The sequence below is a fragment of the Dama dama genome, chromosome X, assembly GCF_033118175.1.
Source record: "Dama dama isolate Ldn47 chromosome X, ASM3311817v1, whole genome shotgun sequence".
NCBI lineage: Eukaryota > Metazoa > Chordata > Mammalia > Artiodactyla > Cervidae > Dama > Dama dama.
Window position 1 is genome coordinate 130562782 of NC_083714.1, and position 15150 is coordinate 130577931.

At 44.5% G+C, this 15150-nt stretch overlaps 1 protein-coding gene across 1 annotated transcript in view; it reads right to left on the minus strand.

The window, feature by feature from the left end:
- Nucleotides 1-15150, minus strand: part of PTCHD1 (patched domain containing 1) — a 50796-nt gene that overhangs the window by 12996 nt on the left and 22650 nt on the right. The window contains exon 2 of the mRNA XM_061136686.1: nt 208-868. Within this exon, the coding sequence (XP_060992669.1) occupies nt 208-868 (661 nt within the window). The remainder of the gene's footprint in view (nt 1-207; nt 869-15150) is intronic.

Here is a 15150-nt window from a genome sequence, read left to right on the forward strand (position 1 = left end):
AGGGCTTTGGGTTTCCAGCACATCAACCATAAAAGGTTGCTTCTTGAGACCCAGCACCACCTTACAGAATTGGTCCCAGGGCTTCTGGACTAAAGGAAGATGCTATAAATGAAACAAAGTTGTTAGACAACTGCTCCTGGCCTTTCAGGAACCCTGTCACCACCATCAGAAGGAGGAAATAGAAGGGAAAAAAAGGACAGTAATTACCTAGCATGATGAAAGGGACTCCCAGGAAGGTGGAATTGTATTTCCCACCAGTCAGATTGATGATCCCAGCCGCGGTGAGGGTGGCGAGGCTTATGGTCACCAGCCCGAGCAGGCCCAACCAGGGTTTGCTGCGGACGCAGTCCTGCATGGAGCAGCAGAGGATGGCCATGGTGACCACCAGGATCAGGCTGGTGACCAGGTAGCGTTCCGATACACGGCTGGTCTTCTGGAAGTCTTCCCTCAGCGAGGAGGATGTGTAAGGGTACATTTTGACTTTGCTGTTAGATTTCTGGAACAGTCGGACGGTGTCACAGAAGCTGGACTCCCACCTCTCCGCCACCATGTCGTTGAGACTGTTGATGGACTGCAGGTAGTAGGTGAGCTGGACGGCCTCTGCAGATTTCACGCGATCCTTGCTGTGCACAGTGACGCCTCCCAGCTGGTGCCCGTTATAAACTGCCCTCCCATCTTTTAAGTGAGTGATCGGGTACGTGATAGCAAAATTGGTCCGGTTGGTCGCCCGAGCATTCTTTAGCTCCTCTAGGACATGCACAATGTCGTCCACAATGCAAGTCTTATCGTTATTCAGGATACAGATGTGAGCAAATGTGTAATTAAATCCAGGCCTTGGAACCTGGATCCTGGTCACAGCAGCATGCAACTATGGGGAAAAAAATGAAAGTCAGTTTTGATGACCAAAAGTAAGACATTCCTAACTGACTGCTCTGTGGACCCAAAGGTCTCTATTTTTTTGTAGGGGAAGGGAAAGGGAGTCACTCATGCCGTCTCCAAGCTAAAGAGTTCAAATGGAATGTGAGGACCTTACATCAGAAGTGAGCAGTAAGGATGTAAGACATCCATCTGACTCGAGGGCCTCCTAGCGTGGTCCCTGGACCAGCAGCATCAGCACCACCTGGGGACTTGTCAGAAATTCAAATTCTCAGGCCCCATCTCAGACCTGGTAAGTCATACTCTCTGGGGGTGGGGCCTAGGAATGTGGGTTTTCACAAGCCCTCCAAGGGAGGCTGATACAGCTAAAGTTGGAGAAGCACCAGCATTATTTCTCCATGTTGTGTTCTTTATGTGTGATTCAGTGGGTCTGTAACTATCTGAGAATCTTAACAGGTCCACCATTCAGTCTCCTCCTTGAAAATGTAATGGCAAAAGTGAACTAAAGCACAAGTCCAAGCACAGAGGTCCTATGTAGGCCCATCCTTTGTGACTGATTTGGAGGGCAGTGAAGTGATTTCCCCATTCAGTGCAATCACTCTGAGGCATACAAGACAAGCAGTTCACCTTGAGGATCCTCATAGTCCTGCTTCTACAGGAAGGGGACTGTAGCTGCAGATCTTGGCTGGGGTACAGGGCAGTCGTGCTAAGGAAGTGCAGCAGGATTTATTCTGTGAAGCTTGTCCTAAGTCATATTTGCCATGCCCTGATTCTGTATGCCTGTGATCCAAGTGCCCGTGGGAATACTGACACTCATGTAACATCACCTACTACATACCAGGCACAGTTCCATGCCCTTCATACAGATTATGTCATTTAATCCTTACAAGAAACACTGAAGTAGGTACAAGTACCCGTCTCGTGTTACAAATGAGGAAACTGAGGCACAGAGAAGCCAAGTCACCTGCCCAAAGTCACACAGAGCTGGGCTGTCCCAGGCAGTCTGGCTCCAGAACTTGTCCTCCTAGCTCCTCACCAGACACCTCCAGGTTGGCAATGCCAGCAGCTGGATAAATCCTGATTTTGGGCTTTCACCACCCCACCCCCTAAGAAATTACAAGTGCTCCATCAAGTTCAGATATGTAGGAATATGTGTATTCTGTGGTCTAAGGTGAGAAAGTAAGGCCTTCTCTCTGTGAAATGAGGCCAGTTTCCAAAATGAGGCCACTGGTGGCCATGTGAACTACGTGAGCACACCTAGGACCGTGCCCAGCTCGGAGCACTCTCCTGAGCAGAGCTGGCCATTGTTCCACACCTGGTGAGTGGAGAACACTCCCCACAGAAAGGGAATGAAAGCCTCACACCCAGAGTTGCCATATTGTTGCTGCACCATTGTGATTCATAACCTTCTGAGTGTCTCCATGACCCCGATAAATTTGCTCTGAAATCTGCTGTAGCTGGTTTATTTGCTTAGACATTTTGCTGTGTATGCCTGTGCCAGGGTGAATGGGATATTGATTATGTTTTTAGAAAATGTCTGAGGGGCATCAGCTGTCAAAGTCCTTTAGTTGGTGCAGAGCATGAGTTGTTAATACTAATTCTCAGTGCCTCCTCCCTCACATCTCCTCATAGGCCACAACCCTGAGGTTCAGGAAACACTTCACTGTATTACATTTGGCTGAAATATTCTGAGTCCTTTCCTATACACACACACTCACACACACATGCCGAGTTGATGTCCCAGAGATACCTAGGAGACTGTTTTCACAAAACTCTAACCATATGCTAAATTTTTGTTTTGATGCTTTGGGACTAATGAGGAGCAGAATAACTTGAATGGTTTTAAACACTGAGAGTGTGTTTAGACACACCAAGAGTGTGTTCTAAGCTTGGTCCAGTGAGTTTTGATTAAAAGAACTCCTAACTAAAAAAGAAAATTCCCAAATATGAAAGATTACTGTGGAGGAGGGAAGAACCAAGAGGAATTCAGTGACAAGAGAGAGTTAAAAGAAAGACTTTGGGGGAAAGATTCAGAATAGGCTAGAAAAGGAGTGGTATTGAAAGCATGCATATGTGTAATATTTAGTGCATTGTTTGTTCCCATGAACGGTCTAATAAATCTCCCTTGGAGTGATTACTAAATATGTCAAGAGAAAAAGATTGCCAAATAAGATGGTGTTAAGCCACAGGGCTGAACCCAATTATAGCAAGGGGATATTTTCCATCCATTCTCTGAGGCGACCATGCCACGCTGGGTGGGGAGTTGTAAACCATTTAGTGATCTGGCAGCTCTGCAGATCTACTGCTGGGACCCCTGGGACCACAGACCAAAGAAAGCAGACACACTGTTAACCCCTGTACCACCAGCACATCGGAGGGAGGCTTGGAAAGCGAGAATCTCAGTGAAGTCAGAGAGGGGAGGTGTCTTAAGTCTAAGTACCAGAGCTGCTGTGGGATTCACCTGCTTTGAATTTCTGAAGGGTGGGTGGGTAGAACATGTGTCATTCTCGCTTCTCAGTGGCAGGGAGATGCTGGGTGACAAAGCAGCCAGAGAGGGGGTGTTGGCTGAAGCCACCCACCTGGCAGGGGGAGTCTGCGTGATTCTCCTGGGGGTAAGAGGGGAGTGGATAGTGAGAGGCTTGGGAAAGGAGAGTGGAGATTCCCTCCTGGGACTTCTGGAGTGTGTGGCTCTTCCGGGAGCCATGGGCAGACACACTGCACATGCTACTTGGACTTCTTCCTGTATAGTGTTTTAGAATGCCCAGATTTACTTTCCTAAAGGAGCCCCACTCAGGACAGCAGACATATTAGTAGATGATCTTAGTCCATTCATAGGGGAAAATGGAAACCAGAGATCACAGCTATGTGTTGTCATCGTTGGTCTATACTTACTTTAAATTTCTGTACTGGAAAAGAAAAGCAAGATGAAAATGATGACAAGTTAGTTTTCAGTGACTTCATCTTAGCCTTTAAAATAAATTTTTGCTCTTAGGGGCAGGAGGGGGAAAGAAAGATAGGAAAACATCAAAGCGTAATAGTGAAATGGTTACCAACACACCTCAGTCTACAGAATGGACAGTCTCAATTGCTGCAAGATTATTAGTTACAGACCCTTGGAAAAGAAAAGGAGAGGGAAACAACATGAAGTAATAGTCCTGACCCTTAATATAGTCTATATCTGTCCTGTGGCTCAACATAGAATCAATGTTTCTATAACTCTGTATAGATTTTTAGATTATTCACTCAACACATGTTCAGTTAGTACTCATCAAATCTACTGTGTTGTCAATAATAGGATAAATTCCCTGAATTTAGGGTGCTCACACTTACATATGGAAAATCACATAAAAGATCTGATGTCCAAAACAAAGGAATGATCCTAACAATAGACAATGCCGAGCACTCTAGCAAAGCATAATCCAGTGTCCGTCTTGATCACAATATGTTTATTGTATTTGCTGCCAAAGAGGCCAGTGTTTGTACATGTGTGTGCTCAGCTGCATCTGACTCTTGTGATCCTATGAACTGTATGTAGCCCACTGGGCTCCTCTGTCCATGGGATTTCCCAGGAAAGAATAGTGGAGTGGTTTGCCATTTTCTTCTTTAGGGGATCTTCCCGACCCAGGGATCAACCCATATATACTGCATTGGCAGGCGGATTCTTTAGCACTGAGCCACCTGGGAAGCCCCTCAAAGAGGCCAGACTGAATGTTAAATTGAGATTCATTCTAAGGCTCTGTTTAAATTGTTATATTCTTTGCTCTCATTACCCTTCAGGTTAAGAATGATGATAGTAATAGTAACTAGTCTGCTTAGTACTCTCTATACAGTTTTCAAATTTTATTCAATACAAGACTCTATGGAAATGGTTAAATCATTATTTCCATCTTATAACTGGAGCAATTGAGGCCTAGAGAATCTAGACCAGGACAGCTTTAGAACTTTAGTGAGGATGAAGAGGACGTGGGGAAGAATGAAGAATTGTCTGCCCACTTGGTTCACATGACCAGCCTTGATGTGACTGAGCTGCAGGGCAGCTGCACCTGGGTTTATGGGGTCCATTGAGAGAGACCAGAAATAATCCAAAGAGCCAACTTTATGTTTAGGCAGCAATGGAACGTGGTGATGTGAACAAGTAATGGAGGATGGGTTTGAACTTACTGACTTTGCTTATTCTCCATCCAGCCTCTTCAGTTGCCAAAGAAAACTTTTAAAACAGACTTACCAAGCAGAGAGACCATGGGGCATAATGGAATTCAGTAATAAGTTTTGAGTTGAAATCTGGCTTTTGCTGCTGAGATAGGAATGTCAGAGACCCTAGGAATGTCACTCTACTTCACTCAGATATTTCAGTAAAAAAAGGAGGTTGGTCCCACTAATCTCTGCGGACAGACCGTTTGGTTCTAACATGACATAATTCTAAGATGAGTGACATCCACAAAGTATACAATCAGATCCTCAGCAAGAGAAAGTTAACTCCATAAATATCAATTTGAGATTTATTACAGCTGCTTGAAGTATGCTTTTTCAACACACTGAAGTACTTTTTAGGTCAATGACAGATCTGATAGTAGATGAAACCCAGAAAGAAAACCACATGGTAGGGAAAAATAGGTTTACTGGAGAAAAAAAAAAGATTCCCTCCGTTGAGTGATTTCCCGTGCTGGGGAGGCACTGACTCTTATAATCCCCTTCTGCCAGAGCCTGGGACAAAGCCAGTGTGGGCTGCTGGGCACGACAGGCCAGAGTCTCATTTCCTCTCTGCCTCTCCTTGGCACAGGCAGATCTTCCTCAGAAGACAGCAGGGGCACCTTGTCGAGGAGAGTACAGAGGGATCCGGGAGGAAGTGTCTGCTCCTGAGTGGTAATTAACATAGGAAAAATACCTGTGGGTTCAGAAGAGCTCTTCTTCCAGCTTTTTTTGTATTTCTTTCATGTTGAAAAGGGGGGACAGATAAAGGTGGAAGGCCATCCTGCCAGGCAGGGCAATTAACACCCTCAGCTGTCCCCCAGAAAGCTCAGCTGCACCGAGGTGGTGAGGAGGGTGCAGGTCCCCAGGGGTATCAGTCTGATGACACCATCTTTATGGGCTGCCTTCCTTTCCCTATCTCACCTTGCCGCTCCCTCCTTTTGCTACTCCCAAATAAGCTGCTCACAGGAAAACAGTTGAAAAGGGGAAATTGTTGGTTTGCTTGTCTAACCTAACCTACATTATTTGCCCCCAAATATTTCCTTCGAAGTGACAAGAGATCAAAATTGCTTCAGAATGCTTTCAAGGAATATCAGGATTTCACCCCCAAGTGAAGCGTTTTATTCACTGAACCCCTCCAGATTCCATGCCTTGATCAGGGTTGATATTCTGCCCCTGTTAAGGGGGTAGGAACAGACTGGCAAGGTGTTCTCCCCCAGGACACAAGAAAACACCTTGAAGTGGATGGGTCTGGTCGCTGCAGTTCATCAATTACGCTAGTTCCCTCGGTGTTCTGTTCTGTAGCTGCATGATCTCACTCTCACCCACTCTCTTTCCTCTTCTTTTAATAGAAATGCATTACATCAGAACATCAGTCGCAAGTTGGGGATTGTTACTGTGATTCATTTGTAGTGCAGCCAAAAGCAAGTTAGTCATCCCTTAATAAGTGAACAGAAATATCATTCTGCCTTTGAAACATAACATGTTCAGAGGATGCCGAATTTAAGCTGTGGATATAGCTAAACAAATGACTGTCTATCCACACGCTTCCTCTACCCATGTGTGCCCGCTGTTATGCTGACCTGCTCCAGTGACAGGAGACAAATGGTCACCTTTGTCAGTACTGCAGAGCCAGTGCAGGTCTGAGAGAGTGGAATGTTTCTGTTTTTCTCCTTGTTTTACCAGGGGGTAAACACTGTACTGTGGGTGCCGACACTTTTAAAAGCCCCACATTATAATTCCCTGAACAGGTTGTTTTGTCTTTGCAGCTCTGACTGGAAAGACACTGTAGCTCTGAATCTGAAGCAAATAAATCTGAGATTTTCAAAACAAAATATAGTCATGACGAAGGAAAAGACAACTGCAATATCTCATTGCAACTTTTGCCTGACTCCACGTTGCTCTGGATGAGAAAGAATGCGATGAACCACAGGTTCAATACTCTCTTTTTCCCCCATAGTCTGGGAGGAAATTTGATTTGTTCTTGACTATTAAAAAAAATTCCTTGATAGGAAGACTCCTAGAAATCTGTAAAGTTAAACTTTCTGATTAGAGTGGTTATTTTTGAATCCTGCTGTTCTCACTTGACTTTCATGGTCAAGCTTAAACTCTGCTTGAGCAAGTTTGTGGGTCATGAGTTTTGCTAGGTAACTCTAAGAGAACAGGATGCTCTCAGAAATGGGAGAATGTTAAAGCTGATTGGCTAAGAGGCAAAGAGAAGTCCCAAGGAGCCAAATGCCTGGGGAACTGGCAACAACAGTTTTAGGACTTGGTCAGGAGATCACAAATAGCTATGCAAGGGACAGGAAAACAAAAAGAACACCAAGGATGTCTAGGTATGGACAACAACTGTGAACCTAAGTGGTAAAACCACTGGATTGGGAGTCAGAAGAATTCCATTTGGGTCCCGGTTCTGGGTCTTGTTGGCCACATGAGTTAGAGATAAATAAAAAACGAACTTTTGAAAATATATACCATGCCACTTCACTGCCCTCAATTCTCCAGTGATTCCTCATCATGCTGAGAGCAAAAATCCAAGTCCTGACTGTAGCCAGCAAGATGAGACATTGCCCTGGGTGATTTCTCTGGATTCGTATCTGATGGTGCCCTAGCTATATGTATGGTCTTTGTCATGACTCTGCCTGGAACATCTTTCTTTCACTTCCCTCCTCAAATTTAATCATCTTCTCTGACCTCAGCCTGAATTAAAAAAAACAGTGTCCCTGGCCATCACCATCTTGGCTTAAGTTTTTCATGACACCTGTTATGATATGGCATTCCATGATGTACCTCTTTGTTTCTTTTTTCTGCTGGCCCCACTAGAATCGGTGTTTTACCATGCTGGAGTGTTTATCTCTTTGGTCCACTTCTACCTCTCTATTACCTAGGATAGTTCCTGGAATGTATACCTAATATTTATATACTATACACGTGACTCATGTGACTATAATAATCTTGTGAGTGAGTAGATTTTAGTCTGTCTCACGGGCATGAGGAGGGTCCATGAGGTGATAGATCTGCATGCATTTGTAAACTCTGGAGGGCCGCACACATACAGTTATTCTTCAGCAGGGAAGCATGGAGTGGTGAGTGTCTTCCAGCTGTCCAGATACAACCCTAAAATCAATTCCCAGTTTTCCTGGAGCTTGTGATATTTCCTGTGATTTGACATCTTGTGCGTTAGTGGGAAGGACATGAGGTCAGAAAACCACCAGTTCAAACCCTGTCTCTTGTTCTAGCTATGAGACCATAGCGAACACAGATAGCTGCCCTGTCTCCTTACCACTTCAGTGCACACCAGCCCTCTTTCCAGCCTGATGTGGAAATAACGAGGTATTAATATACTGTCCCAATCCAAAGAGGCCTGGATTGATGACTAAAAACAGGTTGTGTATAAATAGCCCAGCTTCCTTGTCCCCAAGGTGGGTTGACTCTGTGGCATATGTTCCTCATTGGCTCCTGGAGTTTCCCAGTGGGATTGGGCTCCAGTTGCCCACAGAGCCACCAGCTGGACAGTGTCCCCGTAACTCACCTCTTCCCTTCCCTGTCTTACGTGACCATTCTCTGACCAGAGCTTCACAAAGTTGTCTTCCAAGATACTACTTGCATCAATTTCTTGACTCTGTGACAACTTTAGGGGTAACCCAAACTAAGACAGCTACTTCAGGCATTTAATTCAGTTTCATTATCTGTAAAGGGGGGATAAACCTGATCTCATAGGATCATTGTGAAGGTCAAATGTGATAACATATAAAAGGTGTCTGATCTAGCATTCAATATTGGGTTAAACCATATGAAGTTGCCACTTCTATAGGTAAAAGAGTAGGTCAGTGTTGGCAATTTTATGTGGCTCACCTAAGTAACCTTCAGTGAGGGTCTGTTCTTTCCCCATTCTAGCCCGTCCTCCTTTCCAAAAGTCCTGTCAGAACAAGAGCTCCCTGTGGGGCAGGGCTAGAATATCAACTCATTCCCTTTTCCATGAGGAGAAGTAAGGTTTGCAGATACTGTGGCCATGAGTCCCTGCATGCAACTGCAATGCATGCTTTTAGCAGATTTATCTTAAGAGAAAAAAATGCCATATAACCCACACCCTTGAAATATTTGAAACTGCAGATAATTAATAACAACATTAAATCTACAAAATGATGAACAAGTGTCTCCATCAGATGAGATCTTTGACAATTGTTTTTCTCCTTCAAAGGATTCACTGTTTCTAAGGGGCACTGAGCAAGGAAGAAGTTCCACCTTATGACATGGTGATGGCACTCCTGAATGGTGGACCAGAGTGAGTACTTGATTTAGTTCATAAAAGAGTGTGCTACTTGATAGCAGTTTTTCTCCCTGAAATGTTTTTTTCTCTGTCTCCCAATCTGCTGACCTTACAAAGCTACTGACCTTAAAAGTCACAGAGGTGTTTCAGCTGCTGCCTTCCTTTTTGGGATCTGCAAAGAGGTCCTACAGAGCAAATGGTTGATGCCATGACAGTTTCTGTGATTCAGCTTGCCAGGGCGTTGACCTTTCTGGGAGATGTGAATGCTGGTGGCCTAGTGTGGGTGCAGCTGCCAGCCATGTCTTAGTAGATGCAGGATCCTGAACACTAAGCTATTAGTAGCTCTTTCTGTGCCTCAGCTTCCTCATCAGTAAAATGGGGTCAGTCATAGGACCCATCTCCTTATGGTTGCTAGAAGATAAGTGAGAAACTGAATATAAACTACTCAATATGGTCTCTGACCCACAAGTGGTACCTAGTAGAGGTTTGTTAGCAAAAATGAAAATGAACCAGTGAAAAACCCCTTTTCTATCCTCTGGTTTGACTTGTCCCCCTTAATATTTTTCTTTAACCCATAGAACTTCCTCAGTTCTTGAAAAGTTGGCCAAAACGTTCATTCAGTTACTGAATATATTGTTCAATGAAGTTCGTGGTGAGCACAAAAAATGTCTTTCATTTTTACTTAAAACCGAAGGAACTTTTTGGCCAACCCAATATAGTCAATGAAATGTACAGGTGACAGATATTTTGCTCACATCTGTCCTGAGAGACTAAAGAGTAAACAGGGTTAATAGCATGCATCAGTACAAATGTCTGAACAGAAGAGCTGGATGGTACATGTTTATAAGTTAGCACTCCCTAATTCCAGATAAGCTCCCAGCCTAAAACCACTCCACCTTTTCCACGTTAGCTCCCAATTAGATTACCATGAGCATCCTACTAGGCTGGGAACTATGGCAGGTGGGCAAAAGAAGGAAACTAAAAGGTGTTAATTGCCTGCAAAGGGTTGGGCCTTGTGAGAGGTCACGGTTATATTGCATTTACAGGGGAGGAAACTGAGCCTCAAGGAACTTCTGTAACTTGCCCACAGTCACACGTTTAGTAAGGCTTCCCAGGTGGCTCAGTGGTAAAGAATCCGTCTGCCAGTGCAGGAGACACAGGATCGGGAAGATCCTCTGGTGAAGGGAATGGCAACCCACTCCAGTATTGTTGCCTGGAAAATGCCATGGACAGAGGACCCATGGATTGGCAGGCTACAATCCATGGAGTCGCGAAGAGTTGGACATGATTGAGCACACATGCACACATTTAGTAAGAGGATCAGCCCAGACTGAAATCCTGGGCTCAGAAGATTGTCCCCTCGTGGGAGTTCTTTTGACAGTGTCAAGACTTTACCCCTCTTCTCTCTGCTTTGACCATCTGAATATTGATAAACCTGTTTGGTGGTATCAGGCCTAAGCACAGTCAAGCCACAGGATGACATGGTTAGCAGCAGCTCTGAATTAAAAGTGGTGATGATGTAACAAAGTCAAGGGGTCAACGTGACTGAACAGCAGGACCCCAACACGTACTGACCAGTGAGGCCCGGTGAATGCCAGGTATCTGTGACAGAGGCCTCAGAGGGAAGCCGCATTCTCGGTACCAGTTACAGGCACATTGCTCTGAGCTGGAGATGAGCACCACAGGTGTATGACGAAACAAGCGTCTCATCAGTCCAGATAGCATCCTTTGCATCCTGTATATTTTCTGTGTCACCTCACCCCTACTCCCCCCCCCCCCACACACACAGGGAAAAATAAAAAAATATATTACAGAACATATTTGTGGAAAGAGCTGGCAATTTGGGACTTTACTGCTAAACATCAGGTTGCAGCTGGGGGTTCCTACAGGATTTGGGTGTCATCCCTCCCCAAAGGCAGTTTAACATCAGAATATAAATGCTCTGTGAGGGCAGGGACTCTGTTTCGCTCCATCCCGTCTCCCTGGCACATAGAGGAAGCCCAGCAAAGCCATGCCACCTGAGCCTTCAATGTTTGTTCCTTCTTGCTGATTTATATTTTCTCTGGTGACATTGAATGATACTTCATTTGTACCCAAAGGCTACTGTGCTACATGCATATCATTTCCATCTTAAATAAACAGATGACATTGAATTTAATCCTGTCACTTACACACTGCAGACAAATGGCTGACCTCATTAGACAAATGGATATGGTTAGACTATAATCTACAAAATATAAACGCAGAGAAACAATTTAGGTAGGAGATTGGGTTCTGAAATAATTATGTGTTATGCTTAATTATAGAGTAGTTTGAAGTTTTTCTAGTGTTTTTGTTTGTTGTGTTTCTTTTTTTGGAGAGGGAAAAGTTTTTTTAAAACACAGAAAAGTTTAGAGACTAATATAAAAAGCTCCCATGTACCTATATCCAGTGTCATGTCTGTTTGAAGATTCTGGCCCTGCTGTTAATAGTGTCCATGGGTAGGGTGACCATATAATTTATCATGCAAACTGGAACACTTTTGAGAGTACAAGAGAGGGGCAGTAATTTCACAGGAACACCAGGCACAGAGTGGGATCATCCTAAGCGAAGCAGAATGTTCTCCCTACCTGTGCAGTCTCAGAGGATGTGAGCATTGATGTTACTTGATCCATTTATGCCTCACAGTGGCTGTAAAATGGCAGTCCTTTGTTTTTTTGTTTTGGCTGTGTTGGGTCTTCATTGTGGTGCATGAGCTTTTTGTTGAAGCATCTGGCTTCTCATTGCAGTGGCTTTTCTTGTTGCAGAGCACAGGCTCTAGAGTGCATGGGTTCAGTAGGTGTAGCATGCAGGTAGAGTTTCCCTGTGGCATGTGGGATTTTAGTTCCCTGACGAGGGATTGAACTCATTTTCCCTGCATTGGAAGGCAGATTCTTAACCACTGGACCACATGGGAAGTACTAAGATGGCAGTCCTTTGGTTTGCAGACCCATCACTGCTGATGGAACCTAGACTATTGCATGTGATGCTATCTTTTCATCAGACAGGCCTTTGGGAATCTGGAGAAACTCCTTCTGTCTCTTAACTACTTCCTACCACACCTCCCTTCCCAGCATTGTGACTTCCTTCCATCCACGTCAAAGCTCTGATGTTTTACAAGATTCAGCTCTCATGTAGCCCAGTTCTTTTCACTATTGCAGAGGCAGAGTGCATCCATAGCACCCTTAGAACATTCCATCCACCTGCCCTGAGCACATTGGCCTTGCTGGAATCCAGAGTACGTCCCCTTGGTTGTCTCAGTGACATGTGGCTTCATCCAGCCAGGAGCAGAGGTTGCTTTTATGTCCAAAGGTGTCACTCTGGGTTATTCTATCTTGATGTAATATGCCAACAGTGGCTCACAAACTTGGCTGATAAAGTTTCTAAAAGGCTCCCAGATGTGAAGTCTGTGATGAGTCTCAGGCAGGTGGCAGGTGGGAGGCCAGAGAATTTTTGCTTTCTTGGGAGTTAGAGGTCATAGAGAGAAAGTCTTAGACATTTGGTCACCAATTAGAGCAATGGGCCATCTACTCAACAGGTACTAAGTCTCTACACTATGCTGGACATTAATATAAGCCCTGGGGAAGTAAAGAATATTATGATGTAGTTTTACCCTCAATAAACTTAGAGTCTAGTGGTGGGACTTTAGACAGATTCTCAGAATTGGTTAGCAGAATGAAGTGTTACAATTCTGTGATAGGAGTAGCCAAAGGATGTAACAGGGGTACAGGGAGTCTAACATGTTAGGGTGTGTGTGTGTGTTTGTGTGTAGCCATGGTGGGGGATGCAGTGAAATACAAATATGGAGAGGAGATGGGCCAGATGATGAAGGATCTTCCCATTCAACCATTTAATGCATATGTTTTAGTCACTGTTAGTAAATCTTACATCAAGTTATGTGAACAAGATAGTTATGTGAACAAGATTCATCCATGCCTGCCAATGTAGGAGACACAAGAGACATGGGTTCAATCCCTGGTTTGTGAAGATCCCTTGGAGAAAGATATGGCAACCTACTCCAGTATTCTTGCCTGGAGAATCCCCATGGACAGAGGAGCCTGGTGAGCTACAGTCCATGGGGTTGAAAAGAGTCAGACATGACTGAATGACTAAATAACAACAACCACCTATATGAACCTTGCTGGCACCAGATAGATTTGGCTTTCCCCTCATAGAACATCCACCCTATGGGAGATACAGATAAGCAGTGAGGCAATAACAAAATCTGCATGGAGTTCTAGGATGTGGGAAATACTGGATATTAAGAGAAGGGCACCTCTCCCAGGTGGCTTAGTGGTAAAGAACCTGCCATGATCTGCTGGATCACATGCCCTTTGAATCTCCTTCTCCTTTGTCTCACTAGCCTGCATCCCTTCTGGTTGCACTGTAACTCCCAAATAAACTACCTTTACTTGATTACTTGATTTCCAATACTTTGAACACCTAATGTGAAGAGCTGACTCACTGGAAAAGACTCTGATTCTGGGAAAGATTGAAGGCAGGAGGAGAAGGGGATGACAGAGGATGAGATGGTTAGATAGCATCACCAACTCAATGGACATGAGATTGAGCAAACTCCGGGAGATAGTGAAGGACAGGGAAGCCTGGTGTGCTACAGTCCATGGGGTCGCAAAGAGCTGGACACGACTGAGTGACTGAACAAGAACAACAACAAAAACAACTTGATTTATTTTAAGGTCTGCTTCTGGGGGACCCCAAACCAAGATGTCTAATAATGCTCAAAGTGACTTCCCTGGTGGTTGAGTGGTTAAAATTCTACACTTCCAATGTAGGGGGCATGGGTTTGATCCCTGGTTGGGGGGAGGGAGTCCCAGATGCCACACTGCACTGCCAAAAACAAAACAAAATCCTTCAAGAAGACAGAACAATCCTAATAATGCTCAAAGCCTCTGGAATTAATGTTTTCTAATATCCTCAAAACACCGCACCATTCTAAAACCACCCATCCCCCCAGTTTCTTGTGTATTCAAGAATTGGTTATGTCAAAACTCAACCCTTAGGGAGTAAATGTATAATCTTTCGAACTTCTCTTCATATTTTCTTTTGATGGTGGAAACATTTCTTTGATGTTGCCAACTTGTGTGCAGTAGGTATGCAGCAAACATTTCTCAAGGGGCTCTGCTGTGTTCATAAATGTAAATGTCTGGATGCCGCCAACAGCACTTCTCCCTTGTCTGGGGCATAGTCCAGTCTTTTCATAAAGGTTGAGTCCAGGGTATATTGATGACAAGAATGCACCATAACTCCTCAAGAAAGGACGAGGCCTGCATCCTGCCAGGAATGGAGAGCTATGAGATGACATGCTCTCCCATCTTTCTTCTTGCTGATGATAAAGGAAGCAGGCATTTCTTTATTTGAAAAAAAAAAAAAAGACCACTCAGAGACACAGTTAACAGCCTCTTTGCATCCTTCTAGAACATCTTAGCAGGTAAGGTGTTGGACTTCAGTGTTCTCTGTTGACAGCAAGTGCTGGAATATTGCCCAAGTTGGATGAGAGTCCCTATCTTTACATTTCTGGATTTCTGCTCTCACGGAGGTAGGTGTGTGGGAGAGACAGCTGATGTGTTCACTGGATTCCTTCCCAGGCAGTGATGTGCCTGGGGAGGATGTGCTGGTGGAGGCAAATTCTTCATGCATCGGCAACACTGCCAGGACAGGTGTTGAAAGCCTCCATGATGGCGGCATGTTGGATGTCAGTAAAACTGAGCTGATTGGTCTGCCAAGATTCAGACAGCTTTCCTTCATGTTGCTCCTCACCACTGGGGAACACTCTGTAC